Source organism: Aptenodytes patagonicus, chromosome 1 (genome assembly GCF_965638725.1).
Source record: "Aptenodytes patagonicus chromosome 1, bAptPat1.pri.cur, whole genome shotgun sequence".
Taxonomy (NCBI): Eukaryota; Metazoa; Chordata; class Aves; order Sphenisciformes; family Spheniscidae; genus Aptenodytes; species Aptenodytes patagonicus.
The window spans coordinates 6,997,596-7,021,114 of NC_134949.1; the positions used below are offsets into that span (position 1 = coordinate 6,997,596).

At 40.9% G+C, this 23,519-nt stretch overlaps 1 protein-coding gene across 6 annotated transcripts in view; it reads right to left on the reverse strand.

Annotated features, from left to right (window-relative positions):
* The window catches only part of SEPHS1 (selenophosphate synthetase 1), a 26,275-nt gene continuing 2,756 nt past the window's right edge, over window positions 1–23,519 (reverse strand). For 4 of the 6 annotated variants that reach the window (XM_076354791.1, XM_076354657.1, XM_076354934.1 and 1 more), the window contains 8 exons: window positions 22,871–23,132; window positions 19,530–19,633; window positions 14,610–14,717; window positions 13,565–13,719; window positions 12,649–12,739; window positions 9,177–9,276; window positions 7,414–7,626; window positions 762–2,081 (listed from right to left, as the gene is read on the reverse strand). In XM_076354791.1, the coding sequence (XP_076210906.1) occupies window positions 1,867–2,081; window positions 7,414–7,626; window positions 9,177–9,276; window positions 12,649–12,739; window positions 13,565–13,719; window positions 14,610–14,717; window positions 19,530–19,633; window positions 22,871–23,063 (1,179 nt within the window). In that variant the 5' untranslated portion in view covers window positions 23,064–23,132 and the 3' untranslated portion in view covers window positions 762–1,866. Of the gene's footprint in view, window positions 511–761; window positions 2,082–7,036; window positions 7,098–7,413; window positions 7,627–9,176; window positions 9,277–12,648; window positions 12,740–13,564; window positions 13,720–14,609; window positions 14,718–19,529; window positions 19,634–22,870; window positions 23,133–23,519 lie in introns of those variants that run through there. The other 2 variants (XR_012996677.1, XM_076355007.1) reach the window with 2 other exon arrangements.

A 23,519-nucleotide genomic window follows, 5' to 3' on the forward strand; every position in this document is an offset into this window, starting at 1 on the left:
AGAGAAAAATTCTAGCTTTGCAAAAGGTGTCTGTTGAGAACACTACTGAGTGGAAAACAGATGAGCCAAGTTTTGCCAGAGTCTTCACTAGGAGCAAGACTGGAAATTTAAACCTTGCATGATGCACAAGACTGGTTCATCTCTAGAGACTCATTTTTCATACAGAAGCCCTTGTAATTCGTGCTGGTGGCAGTAATGGTTATCCAAGATTTTCTTCTTCCTGGTCTGAATATCAAGGAGCAAATTCCACAATCTGGGAAAGGCTTAAAAAGAGCCGGTTCAGTGAAGCGCGCTCAGTCCCATTCAGCAGAAGAGCCGCATGGTGTGTCTCAGCAGAGCGGAGTTAGCAGTGAGCCTGCTGCAACGGGGCAGCTTACGGTGCCGTCGGGGAAAAGACGGGTTTCAGCATCCGTTCCACTTACAGGGCTGCTCACGAACCCTCCTCTAGCTTACAGCAGGCACAGCCAGGACTTGCAGAGGAAACAATTCAAAACCATCGCGTACTTTGTGCTGATAAGTAAAATAAACAAAATAAAGTGGATAATGTACTTGGAGATAACCTACTTGCCCCCAACTTTGGCATGCAGGTGGAGATACTCTAGATTACCACTGGACATCACAGCTTGCAGAACTGATCAAAGGAGTAATAACAGCTATCAATATAACTACACTTGCAGTAAAATAAAAAAAGGAGGATTTCTCCTTTTTCCAGTTTGTAATTCAGCTAGGAATCAGAAAAGTTCATGCACTTGTACAAGAGCAATAAAAAAAATTAAATATTTATTTTGAATAACAAGCTTAAGTTCAAGCTGCAATGTTGGCAATGTAGATTTTAAACACGGATCACAAAAGCGTGCACAAAAATGTATCTGAGCAAAGAACAAAATAATACTAAGAATTATACTAAACAGCTGCTGATTTTAAAGAAACAAAAAAGGCTTGTAATCACTATACAAAATATAAAATGTTTTAAACACTATCATCCACAGAACAGAGGTTTATTTTAGTTTGATTATATTTAAAAATTATTTGTGTAGTTATTTATATAGTGAATTGTAAATGAATATTATACAGTAACCTCCTTTTGGTCTGCAAAACCTTTGTTGCACTATAGCACATCCAATCACATTGCAAAAAAAGAATTATTTTTCCTTACTATCAATAAAGAAAACAATCATTGATAATACAGTAAATATTGTCAGGTCTACAAATAATGAAATTAAAAATGACTCCTTCGACTCTGAAGCGCTTTCCATGCAAAGTCAGCACTTGCTCGTTTAAACAGAGTGCACTACCAAGCAATGTCCAGGGTCGTAGATGCTCTTGGTAAGACTAAACCTTACAAAAAAAAAAAAAATTAAAAAAAAAAAAAAATCAAAGATTGAATGTAATCATGCAACCCCCTTACTACTGGGTATACCCACTGTGTCGCTTATCAATTTATTGCCTTTCTGGAATATCACTCAAGGCATCAAAATTAGACTTATGATAAATATACATATAATGAAAGGACACAAACTGCTATTCGACACTACTACTGGTAATGTCTGTGCTACGTGAAAGCACCTTTAAAAAGAGCCTATGCGGCAAGAGATAAGTGTCTAAAGATTCAAAATGAATCAACAGTATTGGATAACAATATAATTCTCAACTTAGAAGCTGCCTCAAGATTAGGTGCATCTTCAGTTAATGTAACAGGAAAAAAAGGCAATGGATTTTATTTTATTAATTGTATCCACTCATAAACTGACCTAAGGCCACCAGATGTGCAGACACAACAAGTTTTCTTTTCTTTTTACAGTTCTTTAAATTGTAGGATGATAAAGGAATAGATCTATTTAAAAACAAACAGCTATTTCATCTATATTAAGAGGTGGCACCGGGCGTTGGGTTCACGTTCTGAGTGGCCACCTGTGGTGCGACTTCAATGATTCGTGGTTTGTCTATAATTCTGGCCGTGCGGTTGCCCTTCTCTACAATGCCGATAATCCATGCTTGGTGACCTTCACCGTATTTTGGAGACTTGATCTCGGCACAGAAACGTGCTGCCTGTTCTCGTGGTAAACAGATGAGGAGGCCTCCTGCAAAGAAAAAAAGCAGAGCATTAAAATGTCTGATGGCAAAGCACTTCAACCTTGATCTGTCAAATCCTTACTTAGACAAGTACTTGGTGACCTCAGTGGATTCTGTCAAACTCCAAGGACTCCAAGAGAAGACAAGGTGGAAGTCTGAGCTCTTGCTTTACAGAAGGAAGTCTGTGTCTGAATTCAGCATTTAGTGGGTATGTAAATGAAGCCAAATACATACAAAAGATGTTGGCAAAAGGACATCATACTGATGCCAATAAATGACATACTGAAACAACACCAGCACTGTAAACTTCCAACAGAGAACTGCAAAGTGCCTCTACACGGAAACATTTTGGATAAAGGTCATATTCAGGTACCTGTAACCACATATTGGTAGCAGCTGATTCTGCAAGTAATCCCACTGCCTGCAAAGAAATCATTCATCGAAGCAGGGGCTATTACCAGAGAATGCAAGAGGCAGAAAATTAAACATAGGCTTGATCCAGTGCTCCCCCTGACAGCCCTTTTGACCCCCCTGTTAGGGAATTTTCTAACCTTTTTTAGCCTTTCCCGTAAGATTTTTTCTCAGAGACAACTGAAAAATATTTTATTTACTAATGAATGCTTTTCAGAAGCAGCACAATAACTAGTTAACAAGCTTGCCATTCAGTTATTAAACCTAAGAACACTTCCATTATAAGAATCCCAAAGCACTGAAAAAGGTGGCTTGGCAAGTGAATAACTAGAATGAGTTTCATTGTCAGCTCTGGCACAAATTTCCAGGGGGCTCTGACCAAATCATTAAAGGTTTTGGCGCTACCATTTACTACTAGAGTATTCAGCTTTTCTATATCCCTTACCTTTTTTACATTTATGCTGTGTTGCAAACGTGTGAAGCACTGCAACACAGAGCAGCAAACTCATCTGCAGATGCCTAATTAAACCTCAAAGCATCGTACAGCTTGCACAGCTCATGTCTGTACACCGTGCTGTATTCTGGCACACAGCAGCCTCGTAAGGGATGTTAAAATATCATCTTCCATTGGAAAATGTTTGGAGAACACAGGCAAGAGAATATATTCATGCAAACCGGAATTTGGGCACGTGCTGAGGCTTACTTACTCTTAAAGAGTTACTTGAACCAAAGTCTTCTCGTCCGGGCAAAGGGCATCAGCCAGCAGCACAGGTCGTGCCACCAGCTCTGAGCCAATGCTGGGGGTGAAGGGCCACCTGGTGAGCCGGGCACCCTGGGCTCAGTGCCACCTCCTCCTCTGCGGCCCTTGGACAGCTTCTTAGCACCTTGGGCACCTTTATGTTTGCTTTTCCAAGCAAACAGTCCTCTCGGTGGTGACTAAAGACACTTTTAATTTAAGGCCGTGAGGAAGAATCAGCTACCGAACATGAGGAATTATTTATAAGGATACATGGAAGTGTGAAAGTTATTTTTTAGGTTCTATATGAAGCAAATGAGTGTGCCATCCAGAAAAACACCTACCTCTCTCAGACATTTCAGAACATAACATCCAGGTACTTCCATCAAAAACAACAAAAAAACCTCCCAGAAACTTGAAAAACAGTGTTTAAGTTACTCCAGATGTAACAGACAAATGAATTGCAAAGGAATTATGTGCCATTCCCATGGAAGGCTCTAAATCAAACTGAAGAGAAACTTAGGTCATGGTGCAAGTGAGTCAGGGAAGCAGTTTGCAAGTGGTACTGCAGAGAACGTGCTACCTGGCCAGAAGGGAGGAGTAGAAGCATGGTGAAAAAGGAAGTAAGAAAGAGCACAGGAATAATCTTTGCTCAATTACCTTTTCCCACACACACTCTCTTTCTGCAATTTTGTATCACTTGTACACATACCCTGTTAACATTCTTTGGCAAGATCAGAAAAATGTACAAAATCCCAGTTTTCAATCAAAATTACTTCCCACCTGCCGGCTGCATCCCACAGTTTGACCAATAACCCTTAACGGAGGTTATAGGCTACGCTCGATCAGTAGTAGGATCCTGTCTGCAGGGATTATAATTATTTCTCTGGTAGATTGACCAGTCTCTTTAACCCTTTGGGCAAGTCCTTAAGGCTTTCCACTACGTAATCTAGTCTAGTCTATTCTATGTTACTGGCGTAACAGCTGCTCTGGTTTTTGTCCCATGGACAACTACAAGAAGTCGTCACCTGTGCAAGGTCACAGCCACCAGGAGTTTAAGTTGTTGCAACGTGCCTGTAGAAAATGAAGCACCAGTGCCACTCTGCACCAAAGCAAGCAGCATTTCATGGTGTACCAAGTTTTTGAGGTCTGTGTCAGCCACCACTGAAGACAAAGCAAATGGGCTGCAGACGGAAAGAACAAATGGCCGTGGTGGTTTGAGAGCTTGCTGCACGCTTCTTTTGGGGGTTGAAAAGACACAGATACCTGGTATCTGTTCTGGCTTACCTTTCTAAAAATCTAAGGGGTTTTTTGGTAGGGGGCTTTGAACATTGTTGGTTTTAACTGTTCTAGTGCAAGCAGGGAACTGGACAGAAAACTTCAAAAGCAGACTAGACAGAGCTTTGCAATTAAGAGCAGAGATACAAACAGTTCATGAATCCAAACCAAGTGTCCTTGCTCCTGCTAATGGCTTTCTCCCACAATGACTAACAAAAGGATGAGATCATTAGCCTTGCCTCGTCAGGCACTAACACAGCCCTCATTTTCTACCCGTCTGCCTATTTCCACAAAATTTGCAGAAACACTGTGTTGTTGAGATACCTCTACTACACCAAAAAAAGTTGGTCGACACCAGTCAACAGTTTATTAAAAGAGGACTGACAAAAATACACACATGCATGAATAGCCCATATGGGGTAAACTTTGTAACTTACTTCTGCAAACAACAGAATTAAGTTTTTTGAAACTAAATGCCTGATTACAACTTAAACCTTTACCAAAGAGTTACCTAAAAGAGAGAGCAAAACAATGTAAAACTGCAGTTTTAAGAAAATACATCATAAGCAAGAGTGCCTGGAGGATGGAACAGATGACATAAATCTTTCCAACATTGACTTTTGTCAACAGGTGCCCAGCAAATGCACACTGGAAAAAACACAACAGTCTTAAAGTCCATTCAAATAATTTTCCAGTAAATTTCTCACTGCCTGCCCACTATGCTGAAAAACATCTGTTCACAAATGAAGAAGCTACAGACAGAGCATTTTTGGAAGTTTAAGACAACAGAGAAAGAGCGTATCTATATTATGGTATGAGCAGCCCTGAGCAGCCCCCCAAAAGGCATCCTCACAACTGGATATACAGGCGCAGCAAGACAGACGCTTGCCTTCACATAAATCAACCCCAGGACATGAAGTGCGCAAACATCGTGGGTCTGAATGCTAACGAGCCACCCCAGCACACCATGCCCAAGCTAATACACGCTGCTGCAATGTGTCAGGCTATCCAGCGTAAGCCTATAGGACTGCAGTTATACAGCTTTCAGACCAGAGCTATTGTGTCCACGTGCCTATGGATCTTTCTAATATTTGGCAGACGCTGCCCTGCAACAAATCCCTATAGTCACCTCTAATGCGAGAAACGCAACGCTGTGATGAAATCAAATATACATGTTTTGAGGCACCCAAAGTTCACAAATAACCAGGTATGTCTTGCTGTTTTTTCCATCATCATCTGTCTACGTTGAAACGTAAGCCATTCAGCATTTCAAAGACACCTCTTGCTCTCAGTCCCAAAAGGGATTCTGAAGTTGACTGTTTTCCGCTTCCAAGTACACTCACAGCAGTGCGCACATCCGCACCGTTTCACATTCCTTCAGTGAGAAGACAGAATTGGATATCCCCAGGGTGCGGGATGGGCAGCTCTGAAGACTCAAGCACTCAGTTCACAGCTAAACCATTCCCATGCCAACTGCTATACAAACCTCTGCCACAGCCACTCACCTGAAAGAGCATCCTGCAATTAGCTCTGTGTCCACGTATTTTTTGGCCTCTTTGCAACTGGTAACAAATGCTACTAGAACTCTGGTTATGCGGACTCCTGGGTAGTAAAAATCTGTCTGGTGCTACCAACCTTATGGACACAGCTTGCCAAACTGCCACCAGATATATATTTCTGGTCTCTGCTGACTGACGCTGGATTTGAACTCTTGAAAGGGTTCACGTCCCATATCCTATTACACATCATCCGAGCCATACAGTCTCTGTAGGACAGAGTCTGTTTAAACACAGATGGCCAAGGAACAATTCAACAGATCGTGGTTAAGTTGTGTATTCACTAGGGGAAAAGTTTATGGCTCTCACTGTGATGCTTCTTTCCAGATCTTAGGACTGTTTTGCTTCAAGGGGCCCCCTCTGTTGTGAACTGCAGAGAACTTGGATAATACTTTTGGAGAGCAGGAAGAGGGTGGAGAAATGAGATAAGAGAAAAGACAGATTTGTTGCTACATCTTCTCCATTTCCCAAATACAAAGAAAAGTCAGATTAAAGAAGGAAAACAAGATAGAACAGGACAGAAGATTCGGGGGGAAAATGAAATACAGAGACTTCCAGCAGAAGACAGTGATCAGGCCTACTCTTAATAATAAGGCAACTTTCAAACATCAGAAGTTCTTATCACCTGATGACTGCTTAAACGCTTATCTGAAACTTGGGTGTCCATAGCTTGATTCTCAGTACATGCCTATTGTATTCATTGTCACTGCAAGTGGCAGCTTTATTAAATAGAGAACTCAAGTAATGGATGGGTCAGAGACCAAATTCTTTTTTTTTTTTTTTCTGCTAGCCACAGCCCCTTAAAGTCAGATTTCATATATGTAAGGGAGAAAATCTATATTCTTGGATGCCTGTATGCGGTGGACAGAGAAGGCCTCAGTCGCTGAGACTGGCCCATTCAGCACTAAAACTTCACACATATTCATAATGACAAACAAAACACCACTCATTTGACTGGCAAACCTACTGCAGGTGGCTTTACCTTTGAGAAAACTGTCAGCTGTGCTGGGATTTTCAGATAGTCACTGTTCTGGAGTTAACAGCTACGAGAAAAATAGGTTTCAAAAGAATTCAGAATCATCACTAACTTCTAACCACAAGATGTTCTAGTTACAGCAAGGGTTTCTATAATAGGGTTTCATAAGGAAGGACAAGGCATTCAGAATAGGATGATGGTTTGGAAGTTAGGCTGAAGAAGTTAATTGTGAACAGTTGTGTGGCTAATGCTCATTAGCTTGGCTAATACACCAAACCAACTGTGATTCTGAATGCAAAGCACATGATTTGTACATTTGAAATGTTATTAAATTCTGACGTGGAGGTGTAGGGAAGGAAGAGGGTGGTACAACTGTCACCTACCTGAAGTCTCCGGACAAGTCCCGTGCATGAGGCCAAACATATTGCCACAAGCCTTACTGACAGCAGCCATTTTAGCAAGAACAGGAAGGTTATGAATAACAAAGGACACCTCATTTCGCTGCTGCTTGGCAAGGTTTTGTGCATGCCCCAGGATTCCAAATCCTGTGATGTCTGTAGCTGCATGTGCATTGAAAGTGTGCATGAGTCCAGCAGCTACAAGAGAGGGAGGGGAAAAAAGCAAATCAGAAAAAAAATTGTCAGGAAAAGCAATGCTTCAACAATATTGTGCAGAGTTTGAATGAATGAAGTTGCATACCTTTAATTTTAATCAGGTTGGGTTACTGTTTAAATTAATTAAAAAAAATGCTTGGAGGAACTGGAATTCACCAATACTGCATGTAACACTTAAAAAATTCAACTTGTATTTAAGGTATTAAATCATGCTGAAAATCCAGCACCGAAGTTATATTTATGAGCATGCTCTATTAGACACGTGCTACTAATTTATATTAGCAGTCTAACAAACAGGGGTTTGCTCCAGATTCAAATTTCCCGAAGTTGAGGGCCAGAGAAGTTCTGAGCTCAGATTTGCTTCATTAAGGGCAAGGACCAGACTCATCCTGGGTCAACTTTCTCACATTTCTTTCCCTGCCACTCCATAAAACTATCACATCAGAACTTAAGTTCTGGACACTTAAAGTTTAAGAGCTTAAGAACAAAGCCTGCAGGTTGTGGGGGAAGGGCCCCAGCCTCCCCACCTATGCATTTGTGAAATTCTTGGGCATTTGCAACTACAGAGCCCTGGGTGGGAGAAGGGCACCCCTGCATGCAGGACAATAGCTCCAGTTAAGAATATTTAAGTGTTGTTAAAAGTGCCTGACAAGAGTGAGTGGAGAAAAACAAAACCGAGAATGCTTTGTCCTTCTTTGGTGCTTCCCAATACATGAGCAGGACCCGAGTTCTTTTCCATAAGACAATCCTGGTCATTTATTTTTCCTGGAAGACTTTGTGAAAGAATGAAAAAACCAGTGGGATGACATAACAAATACCAAATGAAAACTGAATAAATGGGAGAAGAGATATTTAACTACCCCTGTTCCTTCAACTGAGAAGTAAGGAAACACCTAATTCAATTCTCTGCTCCTCCAAAGATACTTTGAACAAAGAAAGGAAATCCTGGATTAAAATTTCTAGGGTAAAAGCAGAGCCTTCCTTCCCCCTACCAAAATTAAAAGGAAAAAACAAAACAAAACCAAACCAGAAAAAAAAAAAAAACCAGAAAAGAAAACATGTGCTACATATTCCACACTTTGGGAAGCACATAACGTGACAAAATTAAAAAATAAAAATTTAAATTGAAGCGTACAAAAATGAAGAGCTTTTCCTTTTTTATTCTATTTCAATTTTTTTTAACCTTATTACAGTCAGGCCCTCACGAGTTCTCTAGGCACAGAAGATAAGGAACAAATCCAATACATTTCCCTTTAAAACATCCTCTAACTCACTGGGATGTTACTCGCAGCACTCACATGAGTCATAATCATCTCCAGTGGCATTTGTGTTTTTGCTGTATAATTAAAAGGGGGTGTTTGATTTTAATTTGCTTGCTTCACAAACACTGAACAGCAGAAAGATGGGGCAGAAGGAAGGGATAAAGCAGCTGTGTCACATTTCCCCACGGCAATGAAATGAAATGAAGTATGGAATTGGAAAAACCCACCACCTCCCCTCCACCCTTCCAACACACACATCTCTCTTCTTACCTGTTCTGTTCAGTCGTGCCATATTCATCATTGCTTCCTGGTATGCTAGTTCTACATCTTCTTGCGTTACCACTAGTTTGATTTTATTCCACTTTTCTGGCTAATGGATGGAATAAAGATGATTCTTTTAGCTGTATATTTTAAAGCACACCCTTACCACTTTAAAAAAAATCCTTCATCCAAAATGTACTACTACCTTTTTTTTTTTTTTAAACTCAGTTAAAGAGGGGCAAAAGGTTCAACAGTCAGAGGTGTGTGCCTTACTCTGCTGTACCTAAGTGAAGTTCATTTAAAGATCTATTAGGCACTAAGCACCTCAAATCTCACTTTCAGCAGCAGAGTGGAGCGGAATAACCTACCCTAGGGCAAGGACCTCCTTCAAGGCAACTCTCTGGCTTGAACTCCGCAGCAAATGAAAATGTTGCTGGATGTTGAGATTTGTAATCTCTGGCTTCTTGGTTTTTTTAAGAGAAAATTCTTGATTTCACATCTGGACACTTTGGTCAAGAAAGGCCACTGATATTCACAAGTCCAGGTCTGAGGAATGTATGCTAAGGCAAGATGTAATCACTCTAGTGAGTTAGGATTAAGGCAGTTTCATAAGCTTCCTTTACAGTTTAATACCAGCATCTCCTTACACCCACTCTCCAGTGTCTTGCATGGACTCATGCCTCTATCACATACTAAGCAGTGCTTTTCATCCCCAAAGGCTCTCAGAACAATTTAGGAAATGGTACCTTTATAAAGGGCAATTGTTTCATTCAAAGCTGAAGTAATTCCAGATCCAGAATGAAACAAAGCAACCATTTATAGCTGTTAAGAGCAACACTACAAACTGCTTTAATTTTCTTCTTTTTTTACAATGGAAATAAAATTACAGAGAACCGAAAGTAAACAAAAATAGTATTTTTGACACCACAATGCCTACACTGCCATTCTGCAGAACAAATGCATAGAACAAACTTCTTACTAAACCAAAGGTGCAAAAGCTACTAAGAATTGGTATATGACGCTGCACTGGGGAAGGATCTTGTCAAAGAGGCTCTTATCCTTAACAAATGAGCGCTGACTTCAACGGGTGTAAGAGAGAATCCAGAAACGGCAAGAGGGGGAAAGAGACCTGTCAGCCAAAACAAATCATTTGTTAAAGAGCAAGGAAGTATAGCAGTAAGATCAGAACTTCTGAAATTAGATAGAACTGGGTCTGACCAATTAAGTAAGAGAGAGAGCAAGTAAAAAAAAAATAAATGAGGCTCTTAGAGAAGGAACAGAATAGTGATTATTCTTACTGTGGGTATGACTGAAAAAACTGAACAGTCATTCTGCCTTAGTTTTCAAAAACACAGTTCTGAGGCTGATCATGGGATGGAAACCAGCCAGATGATGGGAATGGAAATCACAAATGAGGTGGAAGCAGGACTCAAGGCTGAGGTTAGAAGAGCCACAAACACAGGTGGGATACAAATTAGATGCAAATTCCTCTCCACTATAGCAACCAGATATTGGGGTTAGTAGAGAGGAAACAAAGGCAGAAAAGTTCACAAAAATCCCCAAACAACTTTTAAAAGCAAGCTTAGATTTCCAAATGGGAATGGTCTGTAGACAACAGCAAAGGCTAGAAAACTCCTTCTGAAGGGGCACATCATAGCAACCCCTTTCATGCTTTTCAGCTGAAAGAGGAAAAGGCAAAGGGATGCCAGTTTTCAGCTGTGGACCAGCCTAAATCAGTCCACATCATCAGCCTGGCAAGCAAAGCCACAGCAAACATCTTCATCACCCCTAACACATCCCTGACCTGGTCCCCAGCTCCCTGCAAACTCTTTGCAGTCTCTTCCTTTGCACCCTCTGGCAGCTGCTGCCAGCAACACAGCTGGGGCTTGGCTGCAACAATGCTGGCAGCAACGAAGCAAGGAAGACAAATTTTGCCTCCATTTGCATCTTCTTTCCACTTGTCACCAGGAACTATTTCACTACTGGTGTGTTTAAATACCTCAGCTTATACGTTGCCTTTTTTTTTTTTTAAATTTGTTTAATTTAAATTTAATTTAATTTTTAAATTTGTCACACATATCTCTACACTCCAGTTTTCCTTTCTTGCCTATTAACAAACTTGCTGTACTATGTACCTTCTCACACATACTTTTCAATACAAAGTCAAGTTCCCTGCCGAAATTTGATTATGGGTGGATTTGTGATGGGTAATTCTAGTTTCACTTTCCCCACTCTTTCACAAAACGAAGCTGAAGAAAAGGCAGCACAGCTACTCAGAAATTTTCCTACCACAATCAAAGATACATGCTGTTCACATGTAATAGGATTGATTTCCTTGCTGTCCTCATTTTTCAGACCAGAAAGTGTTTCTAGTTGACAGTCAAGGAAATTAGAAGTACTTGAAATATGTGGTAATTCAGAATATCCTTAATTTGCAAGTCTGTTTGTCAGTACTATAATAGATATGTTAAGATGTAAGATTATGGCCAAAAAACATACTATAAAATTGGTGTCTTGTTGTTTCACTTCATTTTCATATCAAGATTATCTGAGGCCCTGATCCTTATATCTGATTGGAAAACGCAGGATTCTGCAGAGGTCAAAATTGCTAGGCCAGACCCTATGAAGAGGGAGAAAAATATTTTTTTCTTGTTGCTCACGCTTCAGATTCCAATGAAAGTTTAAGCTGGTTCTCTCCCACTTCTGCTAACACAGGCTTTGTAATTAGAATTCATCTGACAATGTAGTGGCCAACAGCCAAGACAAAGTAGATTCCAGCTCACTCCTCTGCCAGTCTATTGGCTCAGTAGTCCCAAAAGTAGAAAAGATGCATCTTTTTAAAGTGTAAACTGAGCAGTTATAATTCTGAAGACACGTACTGGGAGCCAGACAACGTAAGCAGATGCCAATTTTGCAGTCACTTTTCAGTTCAGTAGTTACATTTTTGCCTGAAGTAACAGATGGAAGTATGTCTACATACATAATGCTGCTAGAAATATTCTTATTGAATGCACAGGGTAATACATGTGAAACATAGATATATTTCCATGTACAGAAGCAGAAAGCCCATGAACACAGCAATCTTGGCTTAATTGCCATCAATAAGCTTTTGCCAATTATTTTGGCAGGTGGAGTAGGGCATAATTTTACCCAGGGTGCTAGTCTGTTGTTCTGTTAGTAAACAATTTTGTTTATTACAGCAATGCCTGAGAACTAACTAAGAATTAGATGCAATTAAGATGGGCTCACTAAGCACAAAACAGTAAACTGTCTTGATTCCAAAAGAGTTTTGCACATAAGCAGGTAAGGCTGACACACCAAGGAGGAAGGAGGAGAGAGAGGTGGTAGATCATTCCCAACTGAGCCCTCAGTGTACTTATTACACTGATGAACTTTGTCATTTTGAGGTTTTGAGGGAATAAGGAAGGTCACCTTTAACTCACACCCCTCTTCCCCATTTCTTTTTTTGCAGTGTACTCACAATATCTAGCCACTGGTGGACAGCTACAGCCACTTGAGTTCCCAAGGGTTTAGTTAATACAAGCACATCTCCTGGCACTGCATTGTCTGGCCTAAAAACAAAAATTCATATATTAATTACATAGTGAGATTCACACACGTTCTTAGGAATAAGTGTCGATAATTACGATAATTACATTTTCACAGACCCATGTATCTTACTGCACAGTTAAAAAACTGACTAATTGCAGAATTACCCTTTGGGATTCATTGGCATGGGATATTATTGAGCAAAAAGCTGAAAACTTATTTAAAAGTGCTAATCCTTCTTTCCTGGAATATAACAATGCTTGCAGTCAGACACACACAAAATTACATCTTTTCTTTCAATTTACTGGAGATGTAAAATACGATAGGGAAAAAAATTGACCTTTGTTACTTCAGGGCATAAGATAACCATCACTAGGATCAAGAACAAATCAATTTGTATAGCATAACATGCCACAGTGGAACATTCAAAATCAGCTACTGTTAAATGGACAGAGTGCTGTAAACACAGCAATTCTGTAGCTCTCTACAGCCATTAATAAGATAACTGGGAGATGGTTTAAAATGCATGTATAAATATGACGGAAATTTATGTCCCAAAACAGTATTCAATACCTTTAAAGGTTAGAAGCTTAACTCTCCTGTCAAAGGGAGAATAGGATTAAAAGATACTGGCGGGTGGGAAGAAGTGAAAGGACATCCTGTTTAAAAAAGCAAGTATGTACAAAAGAGATGTGGCACCTGTTGAGCGCTAAGGACAAATGCAAGCAGGAGAAGGTACTGCTTTATTCATCAGGAGACAGATCACAAGATCATAACACGGTATTTAAAGGATTTTTTACTGTATCCCTTCAGACCAGTGCCTTTGATTGTTTAGTGATTTAACTTACATTATAAATTCATTAGGCTGACAGACTGTCGTGGCCACTCCTCCTAAAACAATCCAGGGATTTAACACTGTTTGGCCACCAGTAACAGATGTTCCTGCCTCTTCTGCTGCATCTTTGAAACCCTGGATAATTAGAGGCATCACTTTGTCTCTTTCCTAGAGATCAAAACAGAAGTCAGAGTTCCATACACAGCAGTGCTAGTCATTTCAAGACTGGTCCAGGGTTTTTAATCACTCAAGCCAAATGCCCTCATGGCAAATAGTTCATGACAGAAAAGCCAGCCTTAGGAAGAGGCTAGCCTTCTGAAAATTGCATGTTATCCCACAGAGCTATGGTTTTACAGCTCTTTTATAAAGAGGTGAAGAGACATTCTTATGCTGAAGAAACATTCTTCAAAAGGTCATATAAAAGTAAAGAAATCAGAATTCTGGAGACTCAGAACAACTATCCTGCTGTCGTAATCAAGTACAGCCACAGCAGTGCAGCACAGCGCAATAAGGCAAAGTTACATCAAGCTGCATTTGGCCTCCACTAACCTGCAAAGTTTCAACTTACTTCCTTCTAAGAATAAACATCCCTTTTTTGCTAGAGCAAAACAAACATACATGCTGGTCACTTCCACAAAAACAAAAAAAAAAAGAAAAAAAGAAAAGCAATCTATTTCCATTTCTTCTGCTTCAGAGAGATGTTACAAAGCTGGCATAAGCAAACCAGAAGTATCTATCCAGATTGATACATGAATTGGTAATCAAATGCTGCCTTGGAGCAATGTTGTCCTGAATTGAAAGAAGCAGGGACCCCATTTTGGTGGAGATGAAGGTATTAGCAGCAGAAGATTTCAATGCCACAGAAAACTGAACTTTTAGCAAGTGACCTCAGAATGTTTCTGAGGCAAGACCCATACCATGAACTGAGACATTCAATAAAACCATCTCTTCTTTAAAAGGGTTCAAACTTTGAGGAGAAAATACACTAAAGGTAAATACATTCTAAGCATGTTTAGCTGTTTGGGTCTTCCTTCAAAAGCAAGTACCAAAAATCTTACCCTATCTGTCATTTTATTGCTGATTCCAAGGAGCATCAACATGTTGTCGCATTCTGTGACCCCCATGGCATAAAGGTCACTTAGGACATTGGCACACGCTATCCGTCCCTGAAAAAGAAAGAAAGACAAAAAAAAAAAAAAATCTGCAGGACTGTTTGTGAATGTCCAGACAAACACCTGCCACGAACAAAACTTCCAGCATGAGTTTGCACTCTAAGACAGCTACTTATTCCACAGGCTCCTGCATTAAGAAACCCAGCCAAAGATGTGGTACAATCCATTTCATGCAACATGCCCATCTAGAAGTGCGGATATCTGTTCCCTTTACAGGTAAGGAGAGAATTCATCCCAGCTGTCTTGGTCAACATACTCTCTCACTGACTACATAGGAATCCCACACTGAGTTTAGACTGGATGCCTAATTTTAGAGGCTGAAATTAAGCTCGACAAAGTCTAGTTTTGATAACAAGCTCAGTTTACTTAAACTGATATGTTCCTATTAACTTTATTCCAGCACAAAACTGAACACACTGATGAAGACTACCATCGTATGTAATTCACAACTGCTAGGAAGCTAATCCGAAAAGCATATATTGCTGTACCTCTTCTGCATGGCAATATGTAGGAGACAGGGACCTTGATGAGAAAGCTGTTTGTTCCTCTGCACTACCCTGGAGGCCACGTCTACGCTTCCAAGTTTTTAGGAGAGTGCTCTTCTTCCCAGAGGATATAGTTGTGCTGCCAGCACACTGCCTCATTGGGGTGCTTTTTCTGTCAGGAAGTCAGTAAGAAGCCGTCTGCAGAAGACAGCGCGTGCCAGGGATTAAGGAGCTCAGGGGTCCCAGAAGCTGGCCTTGTCACCACTTAGGAGCTACTGAGGGGACATGTCTGTCCCCCGCCACTTGTACAGTGAGGGAGACATGCCTACTCTACCACTCGTTCAAATGACAAGATAAGGCTGAATTTTGCTACATTTTAATCGACTTTTGTGTGTGTGAACATCTCCACTAACAAAAATTTGTCCAAGAGACTTAGTCTTCTTAGATTCCTCTAAGAAGTCTTGAAGCTGACAGGACAGAGAAGGGATCGCTTGAGTCACATGAGCTTAGCTATTCCAATTTTGCCAAATTAATGGATCCGAGTGAGGGTTTGTTGGGATGTGGACTCAGCACAGATGAGACATCGAGTTTCCTGATGAAGACGCAGAACTTTGATACAGGATGTGCCCTAAGGGACGGCAAGATAATTTTAAAATACAGGACAAATTCTGTTGTGTTACTCTGGAAGACTCCACGCATTTTATTAAAATTGTTTTAGGTTTACAGCTGCAGAACGGTAACCAACATCTGGTTTTATGATTGTAAATCTGTGCTTTTCATAAAGTTCAGAGGCAACACCACCATGATAAAAACAACAACATGCTTATTTGACACAGTTTGGACTACTGAAAGATGCTTTAGCTGGAAGACTAATTGGGGGTGGGGGGTGGGAGGGAGGAACCTAAACACATTTCCACCATCTCTAAAACCTTACAGTCTAATCACACATCCAGGATTTTTGCAAAAATTAATATTTTCAGGCAGTTACCTTACTTGCTGATGACATGAAGTAACACCTCCAAATCACAATTAAATATAATCCAGTTTTTAAATAAATTCAAGAGCTTCCAGTGGCATCAGGGGAAATCCCTTACATTTGGAACTGGAATATGTTTTAATCATTTAAATCTTAAACTATTAAGAGAAGAGTGAGCTGTGTACTGCATAGTTTGATGGATATTGGCTGTTAAATTTCCAGATGTTTAAGAACACTAAAGCCTGCCATTTTCCTTTTCTGGAAGGGGACTATCAAACCACTCTCCACTATCTTCAGTATTTACCAAGCAAACTGCTGGTTTATGCCCTCTTCGGAATGACAGATAAGTTTTTAAAACCACACTGACAAGCGCTCTCTATTCTAGTAGTCAGAGGTCAGTCTAACACCGCTTTTGCCAACTGGCAAAACCACTACGGAAACAAATTCAGGGAGTGCCAGTCTCAAGTCTGAAGTAGCAAAGGGAAAAATACATGGCTTGTGAACACTGATAAACACGACAGGATTCACAAACAGGGGTCAACCTAGCTGGGTCCCACATGCTACCTGGACTGCTTGCTTAGTCCCCCTGAAACACAAGTATCTACGTGCAATACTAAGAACTATTTGTAAGGGCAAAGGATGACGTATCAGACCCCCATCCCCAGTCTTGAGTGAAGGTTCTTCTTAAAAGGGCACAAAAAAGAATGGAAGGGGAAGGACATCCACTCTCAAACCAGCCAGTTTCCGGCTCCTGTGCTCAAAAAGGTGCCTCTGCAGTGCCACAACAGAGGCCAGCACGAGTCCTATTACCAGTGGCTTGATACTTATTATGAAACCTATTTTCAATTGCTTGTAACTTTTCCAATATCAAACCATTTAAGTTGAAAAGTCCTATGCTGGAAGTAGATTTTACAGGCGTACGTCATAGGGATACTTCAGACAACATGGATTGAGTGTTTTTAAGAACAAAGCCAAAGAGGAAGGGAAAGGGGAAAAGAAGGAAGAGGGGTTTTGGATATAACTGCAGAACTTTGTTTTAAAATAGGTAGTAACAGAGTGAGAGAAAGCTGTTTTCTGAAGCAAAAATCTGAAGTTCAGCTGAGTCCACATGCAGTTTTGCCTTCCTTAGCCATTTTCTAATGCATTCTGTGACAGTACCCAGCTTGGAGCCCATTTGCACTTTTGGCTTTCCCTCCTTGCTTCCTCTCACCCCAACTAGTAAGAGAGATCAGATACAGAGTTGCAGGTAGACACTCCGCACAGAGAAACAAAGAGACTCAATCAGGGAACATTCACCCAAAAACAAGCTAGAATTGACTAGGTAAGGAGACAGAGTAGAAGAGCAAGAAGCAGAGCATGTACCGTGTCTAAGTGATAATGAGAACAGAGACTGGCAATGATAGGCATGGGTCAGGGGGAATCTAGACTAAAAACAGGGAAAAAAAAACCCAGCTGGAGAAACAGGGCAGCAGCAGTTCTGTCTTGAACAGATGAGTCCAGAGCACACTCCTTTTTACAGCCTGCACACGAAATTCCTAAGTCTCACCATTCCTCTGCTCTTAACAACCGTCCATAAACCCCGTGACAAATTGTATTTGACTGTCCTCCAACTGATGTTGGTCCACACAAGAAAATGGTAATCTATATTGCCCCCAGGTACTCCAGTCCCCAAGAGAGAGACATGCGAGTAGAGGATCCAGCAGCTCCAACCCTGCTGGATCATCACTGCAGGTATCATCAAGGCAGCTTGTGACAGAATCCCTGTTCTCAGTTAGCTTTTAAGAAGAAATACACATCTGTGAACAGATTAGGAAGTGGCAAGCCACCACATTAAAATGAACGTTAACAAGAATGAAAAGTAAAGGACTTGAGAGTTAGAAAACACCAAAGTTACAGCTGCTGGTACATGTGGATCACAGTATAGACTGTAACTATGATGCAACCACTAAAGTTGGACTAATGCCAAATTTACATTCCACTCCTACCACACTAGCCTAAACCTCATCTGGGCACAGGCTCATCTATCCACTCCTGTGGCATCTCAGACCCTTTGTATCTCCAAACAAAACAAGCCGCCTCCTTCACCACAGCCTTCTCACGCTGTCCCTCGCAAGTTTTTGTTACAAGGTGAGAAAAGAGAGTTTCTCAGCTGATGAAGTTGAACACAGCTTTCCGAAAACATACATTTTTTTAATTTTTTTTTTTTATCCCAGACCCTGACGAGTTCCCACATGATGTTAAAGCAAGCCACCCACTAGAATCAAATTTCTCAGGAGAGCTCAACCACTCTGTACTCCAGAGGCCAGCCTGAGATCTTGGCTGCTCAGTTTGCAGAAAGAGAGCTCTTCTGGAACAGAAATCAAAGGAGCTAGGCTTGCATATGTGCACAACACCTGGTCAAGCATGCAAACAAACAAAAAAAAAAGTCAGTCCCAATCTCAAACTGCATGTCCAAAACCCACCTGACAGGTCTCACAGAACAATGAACCAAAACCAGCAAATAAAGCATGCTGGTTTATAAACAACAGTAAAAGCATGCCTTAAAGCAGTCACATTCAAATCACAGGAAACATGAATTCTAGCATTTCTTAACTTTCTTAACTTTCATTTAATGAACACCTCCTGTAGAATTCCTTACAGCTTTACTAAGTCCTTTATTAAAGTTCATTTGTTTCCCCATGACCTTCTGTTCAAGTCAATACTGATCACTGCCACACATAACACCACAGAGGAATCTCTACCGAGACGGACTAAATGAAATACGGACACAGAAGGAGCTGAAGTCAAAGCGCACACAGCTTCCAACAAGTCATTTCAACTTATCCATCTGCAAGCGGAGGTAGTATGACGGAAAAACTGGTGTTGACAAAGCACTCTGAAGTTGCCAGGTGCTATTGCCAACTACTGTCATTTCGGCATTTCCAGTTCTAACACATTACCTGGTTATTTCAGAACCTCAAAAAAGGCCAATTATAACGCGGTTCTGCTCCTACGTGGAGTTTACCGTCTGCTGCTTCAGACAGCTCGTTCCCCCCATTTTGGGCGTTTCAAGCCAAATCCCACAGAACAACAGATGGAGGGAAATTTGAATTAAAAGTGGCAGTTCTCCCAACTTTCACCTATAAAAAGCAGCACTGCAGCATTCCTGGCTGACATGGAAAAGATTACAGGATGAAACTATGCCTTTCCCTCTTCACATGTATTTAGGAAAGACTCTGAATGCAGTTAATCAAACAATTAGCGCTGCACATCTGGAAGAAATGGTCAAAATTGACATCAGATTGGTAAGTGAGAAGCACAAATCAGATCAGCAATATAGCTAACAATTAAGTTTAGCCAACTTACCATCATATAAGGATCATCCACAATAGGATAAATATAATCTGTTGTCTGGACCAACGACAAACCTCCATGTCTTAATGGAATAACGCAAGTGTCCATCCCAATTCCTGCAAAGACAGAAATCCATCAGTGAGGTGACTAACTTTGCCCTTAATTATCTGTTGCTCTTAACAAGAGAACTTACAAAACATGTCTGTGAAATACAACTCACAATACTGCCTAAACAGACATGGCAAATTGCTTCCTTAGAGAAAGCACATAGCACAAATAAGAGGAAAACCAAGCAAAGAATGAGAACTCCTGACTGGAACAGAACAGAAGCAAGAAAGCATGGCTGAAAGCAAGAACTAAACTACAATGTTCTACAGTTTGTTGCAGCATAATAATAGTGCATTGCTTTTAAGAACATCTGTGCTTATATGTATGTACTTTTATAGTTAAGAGGAACTACATGAATGGATATTGTCAAAAGCAAATAGGTTTTCCTGTCACTCCCATCTCAACAAAAACATAGTGACAGTTTTAAAAGGACATAGCCTCTCATAAAGGGCATTTCCTCACTTCAGGAAGAACAGAAAGACGCCACAAGTCACAGCCTAGGCCCTTGGTGAAAGATGATTCACCCACTTGGAGCTTCTGCAACTGTGTTAACCTCGCCTTACTTCTGTGAGGCTGAAAGGCGGCAAGACGACCTGCTAGACAGGGAAACTCCTTTGAGAAAACCACAACACCAAGCGCAGCATTTTCCCTGACGGTGCGTATTTCAAACAGAGTAAGTGATATTAAAACCTCCAGGCATTTGCTGCAATTCAAGAGCCTGCACAAAAGCGGCAGGTGACAAATCACAACATGCTAGCTGGGCCGCCGCTCCCTGTCGATATCCTCGTGCCTTGTGGCAACGGCAGGTAGCTTACCTCCTTCCTGGGCTGGCAGCAAGCTGCCTAGAATTACTTTGCATACCTCCACAGGGCAAGAGTCTTCAAACAACCAGTTTTCGGGGAAAAGTTACTGTGTGGCATCTGCTCCCTATGTATTAATGAAACATACTACCTAGTAAGTGCTACAAGCCAGTATTCAGCAGTGTCCTGTACAGGGATGAAGTGAGCTGCTGTCATCTGAGGTCCTACTGAGGACACAGAGCAGAAGGTCTGCCAGGCAGTAGGTATATAGGTGGAGAGGATCTTGCCTCTCCTGCCTACGGAGGCAGATCTTGCCTCAGAAGAGAAGGGATACTGACAGAAGCTCATGAGCAGTAATTTAGGGTTGCTCATCCTCCGCAGAAGCTACCAAGCTACTATGCATGATGTCCAGTGTCTCCAGGAAAGCGCTTATAAGCAGTTACAGAGAAGTGGCTCACGTACAGGAGCTGTTTTGCCCTCAGTTCACCTATTTATGCCATAGTGCTGCAAGACTGATTTCACTTGTGCAGTTTTCCACAGCTTCAGCAAAAGTGCTACCTGACAGACAGGCCAAGGGGCCGTGACGGTCCTTCTGAGGCTACGCTTCTGTTCCACCAAAAAAGATCTGACTAAATAACTGAATCTGTTCAGAGAGGTGACTGAAAACAGTGATTTCAAGGTCCGTAACAGCTCTGAGAATTAATATCAAACTTGCAGTTTCTTACTCACAGGTATACGCACAGCCATATTTAAGATTGCTCTGGGTAACACCACCTGCAGAACTAAAAAGGAGTGAGGCTGAGCCTGCTATTGGTAATTTCCCTCTTGACTGCATCTCACAAGCATGGTGCATATGCACAGGCTGTAAAGTTACCCCTCTATCCCTTTTAAGCACAAGGCATCGGAGGCAAATAACACCCAACTCATCCAAAGACACATCTGTTAAAGGGATACTCACCACAAAAGCGTATTTTTAAGAGACCTGAACTCTCCACCTTCTATTACTAACAGATTTCCTGTTACATAATATCACACCTACACATTTGATGGCATTAGTCTACTTTTTTACCTTTACATATAGCTGCAGAAGAAAAATCTATTAGCAGTTCCATTACTGTTTAGAGCCTGTAAGTTTATAAGAGGGAAAAAAACCCCAACAGCTAGATAATTAAATCTAAAACAAACTATTACTGATTTTAGAAATTTGCCAAATTGAAATGCTGTTGTGAATAGCTTATTTAATTTAGAAAAAAACCCATATAAATAACAACTTGGGGATAAAAGAAGCTGGAAGTGTCCTTCATTAGGGAATATTAAATTATAGTGCCACCCCAGCTCCACACACAATTGCTGCTTAGATATTTCATACAAAGATCGCCATTGTTCAAGCAAGAACACAGGCTCCTTACTAATCTCTCTCTGAATTCAATCTCTACCAGAATAATGGGTTGCAACCTGTTAGCCTGCTAATAGACAATTAGCAACATTAAAATAATTTTAAATAAGGTTATTGGACACTAAATTGATAATTAAATAACTTTAGAATAAATGCTACATTGATATTCCTAAGTTGAAGAAAAAAAATTCATTCTGCGCTGCAAAGTAGAGATTGAATATGCAGGGCTGAGTAAATAGACAAACAGAATTAAAAGTGTCATTAAACACATTATCTACATTCATTTATCTATATCAATATTAGGTAGAGTGGCTGGTATCAAAATACCTACGTTCGCCCTGTTCCCCATGTAGGTGACTTGTGCAGGTTGTTTTCCCTTACTGCTTGCATCATTGTGCAAATACCAAAGAGAAAGCGAAGCTGGCAAGAACACAGAGGTCTTGGAAAGACAGCCTTTCCCAGGCAGCTTCTACAGGTGAGCAGAAAAGTTAGAGTGGGGAACAACGAAAGGACTGAAAGGAAAAATGACAACTGTGAAACAATCCGCTCCCAGCCTCAGCTGAAGCGAGAAAGTTTTCTCTTGCTCACTTTCTCTGACCCAGGAACAGAGCGGAGGGGAGGGAGAGGGGAACTTCACCTGTGAGTCATCTAATTGCACAAAATTCATTGCATTCATTGCATAAATTTCCAAAGGCAACATATTAATATAGAAGTCCGGAAATTAATTGATATGACTTCAGTTTGCAAAGCATCTACCGGGGAAAGGGAGGAGACTAACTCCTAAGCATGTGCCTATGACGATGGCCACTCCTGACCGTTTTTTCTTTGTAGTTGAGCGCACTGCAGGACGTTAAATAATTAAAATAATATTCTTGTATCCCAGATGCCAACAAACGACAACGCGAGATTCACTCTGCAGATTTCTGGATGCTATGCGTGCATTATACAACATAAAATTTTCAAACCGATTAAACAAACCGCAAATGAGATCGTGTCACTTAGCAGACCCAGCAGAAGGATCACACGTATCTAGAGGAGCAACTACTTACCCAGCCTGGGCATAACTGCCCCCAGGAACTGTTCATCTTCCTGAAAATGGTTTTCTTGTAGAGATTCGAGCAGTTTCTGTAAGACATCCTGAGGCACTTTACAGCCTGTGCCTTTCAGTTCAGTGAATCGGGTCAGACGGAAGCTCTTGTCCAGTTCGTAACTTTCTGGGTTAAACGACTCCCGAACAGACATGGTTCTCTCGCACAGACTGCTGGCCTTTCCCACCCCAGAGCAACGGTATCAGTTTCTCTGCTGATCAGTCTAATTACCACAAAAAAAAAAAAAGGAACATTAGAAAATCCTAGGACCTGCCAGACAACAAGTTTTCCGCATAGAGCAAGTTAAAAAGAAAGAGAAAGCAGTCAACGTCGTCCTTCACTTGTTAAGACAAGCGGGCACATTTCACACGACCCATTTCTCTAAGACTACAAAGGAATGACTCCTCTTCCTACCTTCCAACATTTAAGACTAGAACTATGCCAAGCGAATCAGAGAATGAATTTCTTTTCCAGATACGCTGCATAAGTTTTTCATTAAAAAAAGAATCTAACACACTTACCGACCTCGTTTAACACAGAGGTAGTGAAAGAAATAATAGTTCCCAGAGCACTGAGGCCGATTTCCAAAAGGCAACTTGGGCCCTGATCC